We start from the raw sequence: 5,581 nt of genomic DNA on the forward strand, positions 1-5,581 counted from the left end.
CGGACATAAGCAGACTCTCGGTCTACATCCCTATGAACCTAAGAGAAAACAATTTCTAGTTTGAAGTAAAAATCAATATTAGTTAAAGATTCATATATATTTTCCATGTAACTAACCTTTAAGTGCAAGCTTTTAGAGCATTTCCCTCTAAACAAAAACCAAGTTCGATCTTATAAATTGGGGCAAATGACATAAAAACCCTTAAGTTTTCAAAAATTATCGTTTTTAACCTCTGGCATGTTTTAGATCGAGTAAAGTCAGATGTTTTGTTTAATTTGTTCATCTATAGCCTTTTAGCCGGTTTTCAGGTAGCCTACCGGTTACCTAATGCCAGTAAATCCCTTAAGTTTTCAAAAATGTTTGGATTTACCCTTAAGTTTTCAAAAACGTTAGGATATACTATTCCTTTGATTATTATTTTGATTATTAGTATTATTTTCATTATTATTATTATTATTATTGTTATTGTTATTGTTATTATTATATATTTTAATACATTTTTAAATGTATAAAAATATTTTTTACATACATTTTTAAATATATAAAACTATATATATATATATATATATATATATATATATATATATATATATATATATGCTTGTATTTAGTATTTATATACATTTGAAAGCTTATGTATTCCTTTAAAAGCGTATTTATACATTAAAATTGTATTTATTTGTATTTAGTAGGTATAAATATATGTTTATTACATATAAAAACATATTGTACACATATAAATATAAAAATAATTATTTATAAAGTTTATATTATATAAAAGAAATAAATATATGTCTTTGTATATATTACTAAGTATAAATATATATTTATTTCATATTTATATGTATACGATATGTATCTATACATATTTATATGGTAAAATACATATAAACGAAATATTTTTTAATTTTTTGGGCGATTCATCAACCAATACACAAAAAAAAGTTTTTGATGTTTGCTTACTAAGTATAAATATGCATTTATTTCATATTTGCATGTATACGACAGTTTTGTACAAAATAAATACATATTTGTATTTTGTAAATACAAATAAAAATATTTTTAAATGTATAAATATGTTTTTATTTGTATTTAATAGATATATTTATTTGTAATTAATTGTATTTAATATATATATATATATATATATATATATATATATATATATATATATATATATATTATAAAAACTATCCTATAAATGTAAATATGAAATAAACACATATTTATAGTTAGTAAGCAAACACCACAAACTTATTTTTTTATTTTTTTATTTATGTTATATATATTTTTTGTGTTTTGGTTCACCCAAAGATTAAAAAAAATATTTCCTTTATATGTATTTTACCATATAAATATGTATAAATACATACTTTATACATATAATTATATGAAATAATACATATTTATACTTAGTAATATGTACAAGAACATATAATTATATCTTTTATACAATATAAACGTTATATATATATATATATATATATATATATATATATATATATATATATATATATATATATATATATATATATATATATATATATATATATATATATATATATATATATATATGAGTAAATTACACGAATAGTCCCTATGGTTTAGGGAAATTTGCGTGTTTGGTCTCTAACTTATTTTTTTAACTCGGAAGGTCCCTACTTTGTTTTTATTACGCGATTGATCCTTGTCTTACCTGAAAAGACTATTTTGCCCTTGATTTGTTAATTTATTTAAATAAACACAACCCCAACCACACCCCTCTCATCTTACCTTACCTACCCCACCATTTTTTTTTTATTTAAATAATAGTCTTTTTAGGTAAGACATTGACCAAACGCGTAACAAAACAAACAGTATGGACCAAACACGTAAAAAAAATAGTAAAGACCTTCCGAGTTAAAAAAATAAGTTAGGACCAAACGCGCAAATTACCCCAAACCATAGAGACTATTCGTGTAATTTACTCTCTCTCTCTCTCTCTCTCTCTCTCTATATATATATATATATATATATATATATATATATATATATATATATATATATATATAATACATTCTTAAAGGTGTACATTGGCTTTCAAATGTATATAAATACTAAATAGAAGTAAGTAATTTTTAAATACTAAATACAAGTAAATATACTTTTAAATAAGTTTTTAAAGCTTTAAAAATATTTTTATACATTTAAAAACGTATTTAAAAATATATGTATAAAATAATTTTATACATTTAAAAACGTATTAAATATATATAATAATAATAATAATAATAATAATAATAATAATAATAATCAAAGTAATAGTAAATCAGAACATTTTTGAAAACTTAAGCGTAAATTTTAACAGTTTTGATAATTTAAGGGTTTTACTGATATCAGGTAACCGACAGATATTAGGTAACCGACAGGTTAGGTTACCTGGAAACCGGCTAAATGGGTATAAGTGAACAAATTAAATAAAACATCCGGATTTATTGGACTTAAAACACGTCAATGGGTAAAACCGATATTATTTTTTTGAAAACTTAAGGACTTTTATGTCGTTTGCCCTATAAATTGTCACTACAACTGTCATTGTGTTTATATGTAGGCATTCTGTCAGAAATACGTCCAAGATTGTGAGATGATCAAACTTCAAATTTCATTAGTGATCTGTTGGAAAAGTTAAAAAGTCAAAAGCCAGTTATTTAGTTCTTTCATAAATTTGTGAATATTCTATCGATTTTTTTTCTATGCTATATTTCCCAAGAATATGCCATCGAAAATTACCTCTTGATATTGTATATGAAATTAAAAGTTTCTATGTTGGATATCAAGGCCATTGAGAGTAGTATTTGAATATTTGACTAAATATGTCTACATATATGTATCTAGTATCAGCAGATTTTGCCTTTGTGAGTTATTAATCAACATTAATTTTTCTAACATAAAACATCTAGTAAATTACAGAACAAAAATCCATATGAAACAAAAACAAATATTTATAAGAGCTTCATATATCTTAGCCGTCTAAAACGATATATTAAACTAACCTTTGAATATATCCAAGCTCTTCCACAATTTCCCTCTTAACAAAACGGAATTTTATCCTATAGATCGTCTTGTCTAAGCTTATTTAAAAGTGCAGTTATAAGAGCATCTCGTTTCTCTGATCTATTTTCCTCTCTGATCCTTCGTTGTTCTTCCCTCTCTCGCCACCTTCGATCAAACATAATCCTCTCATTCTCCAATGCTTCCATTGTTTGTCTCCATTCCATCTCCTTCATCCTCCTTTCCTTTTCCTTTGCCTCATACGTCTTCATCCATTGCATTTCTATTTGCATTTGTTGCTTCATCAAGTCCTCCAATATTTCCTTCAAATTAATCATTATACTATCGGGATTGCTTTTGGAGGTGGTGGTGTTTGAAATCTTCTTTTTTTTCTTGTTACCACTGATCACCTTCTCCACATCACTCTCATCGTTATTGTCGTCCTCATCATCTGAAGACAAATGCATCACTCTCTTCTTTGATGATCCACCTGCAGCCATGCCTTCTGCTTCCATCCATAGCATCCTTTGCATTCGACCTGTGAAGATCATTTGCAGCTCATTATAGAATGGAAATTGTTGCCTCGTACCTTCTTGTTCCATCATCTCCAAACCCTAAATGTTTCGCATGCCAACAAACCCATCATTAGTTTCTTCCTTTTCAATTCCTTAAGCAACAAGAAAGCACATTCGTATACCAAACTAGACCATAGGAACAAATTAAATCAGCCTCAACAAAATTGATGTAATTTCTAATCGCTTTAACACGAAATAGAAATACTACACACATCATAGGGTTTTTTTATCAACAAAGAAAACTTGTTGGTTTTTCCTTCAATAGAAGTGAGAAAACCCAAGAGATCGGTTTTAACCCACAACATTTCATGTAACAAACATCTCTCTTGTTGTTAATGGGAAATCTAGTCCAATTCCACGTTCAAAGAGTTCGAATCTAACATAGGACTCTCAATGCATTGAACTATATAGAGTTTAATGGATGGTTACATCACCTTTTTATATTTCATACAATAACATAAAAATTTTATTACAATCCATTGAACCCCATAAAGCTCAATAGAATATTACAAAATCTAATTCACAATATTTATTTAAGAAATAGAAAACTTTTCTTTTTTCCATTGAAGAGTTCAATAGCTATTGAACTTAAAAACCATTGAATGGTAAAACGGCATCTAATAATGATAGAGTTTCATCCATTAACAACTAGATTTAGCAGGTCATTAGATTCTTCCATTAAAATCAAAATTGTAAATTGTAGATGCTCAATCAAGACATGTATTTATTTTGTCCACGAAACTAATTAAGCCATCAGAACAAAATCGGCACATGCCTTGTCCATTTAAGATTGTTTCTAAATTCTAACATATCCTCTTTTAACCTAAGACTAGCTAGTATACACATACAACAGAGTTTTCTTATCGACAAAGAATCATAAAATTTTCCTTGCAGATTAAAACATATGTATGTGATCAAGGGCTTTCCCTTCAACGCACGCGTTGTGAAAACTCTAAATTACTTTTCATCTATTTGCTACTACAAAATTCAAAACATAACATCTATAGTTTTGTGTTTCTTTTATGATGATTAATATGATTAAGTTCTTCCTTTTTGTGTATGAATATGAGAAAAATGAAGATTTTGTCTAATTCCACGGTTTGTGACTTTGAATCCCATGCTTATAAATTATGGGATAATCTCATGACATAAGATAGAAGATTCATGAACGTACGTTGCTTTCTCATCTTCACATACTTCCAGAAACAACGAAAAGAGAAGTCTAATTAAAAACACACACCTTATATAATATATATACATATTACATACCTTATAACGTGTAACAAGATTCTTCCATTTACATTTGCACTGTTCAGCACTGCGATTATACCCCCTCTCCTTCATCTTTGTAGAGATAACTTCCCATAGAAGCTTATTGCGTTTTGTCTCCATGAACGTCGGATCCAGCTCCGCTCTTATCATCAAGAAATCCCTTGTTTCTTGTACGCTCCATTGTGGAAACCTATCACCGCCACCGCCGCCACCACCACCACTGGGGCCACCGGAATCCACACTTACACTCATATGATGAAGGTGGCTAGGGTCCATATATATAGATATATAGATATGCAAAAGGTTTATCTTTAAGATAAAAACTGTGGGTAGTTTGGTAGATGAATTGGGAAGGAAGAAAAAGATCTTTCCTGCGTATGAAAGAGAGAAGAAGAATGAATCGATGGAGAAGTAGAAAGCTTTATACGTGGCTAAAATGGTCAAACAGTATGACCCAATGACCTTTACACTAAAAAATACATAATGTTATATAGGAGTAAGAAGTGCATCTTCAACTCTTACATAATTAAAAAAAAGTTGATGATTGTTTATTTGTTTTAGCATCAACTTTTTTTCATTTCAATCATACTGAAGAAATTATTATTTTTCATAATAAAATAACATACTTTTATTATTTTATGATCTCATTACAGGATAATAATTGTAAGAAAAAATAATCATTATTTAATTTTTATATTAAATAT

At 27.3% G+C, this 5,581-nt stretch overlaps 1 protein-coding gene across 1 annotated transcript; it reads right to left on the reverse strand.

Moving 5' to 3' along the window:
• Positions 1 to 2,834: 2,834 nt before the first annotated feature.
• LOC145137862 (trihelix transcription factor GT-3b-like) lies at positions 2,835 to 5,317 on the reverse strand. The gene is made up of 2 exons (XM_079072003.1): positions 4,875 to 5,317; positions 2,835 to 3,644 (listed from the first exon to the last, which is right to left on the reverse strand). The coding sequence occupies exons 1-2, from the start codon at positions 5,151 to 5,153 to the stop codon at positions 3,090 to 3,092; spliced, it is 834 nt and encodes a 277-aa protein (XP_078928129.1). The 5' UTR covers positions 5,154 to 5,317; the 3' UTR covers positions 2,835 to 3,089.
• Positions 5,318 to 5,581: the final 264 nt, after the last annotated feature.

This window comes from Lactuca virosa, chromosome 9, assembly GCF_052849685.1.
Source record: "Lactuca virosa cultivar CGN04683 chromosome 9, Lactuca_virosa_CGN04683_v6, whole genome shotgun sequence".
In the NCBI taxonomy this organism is placed as follows: Eukaryota; Viridiplantae; Streptophyta; class Magnoliopsida; order Asterales; family Asteraceae; genus Lactuca; species Lactuca virosa.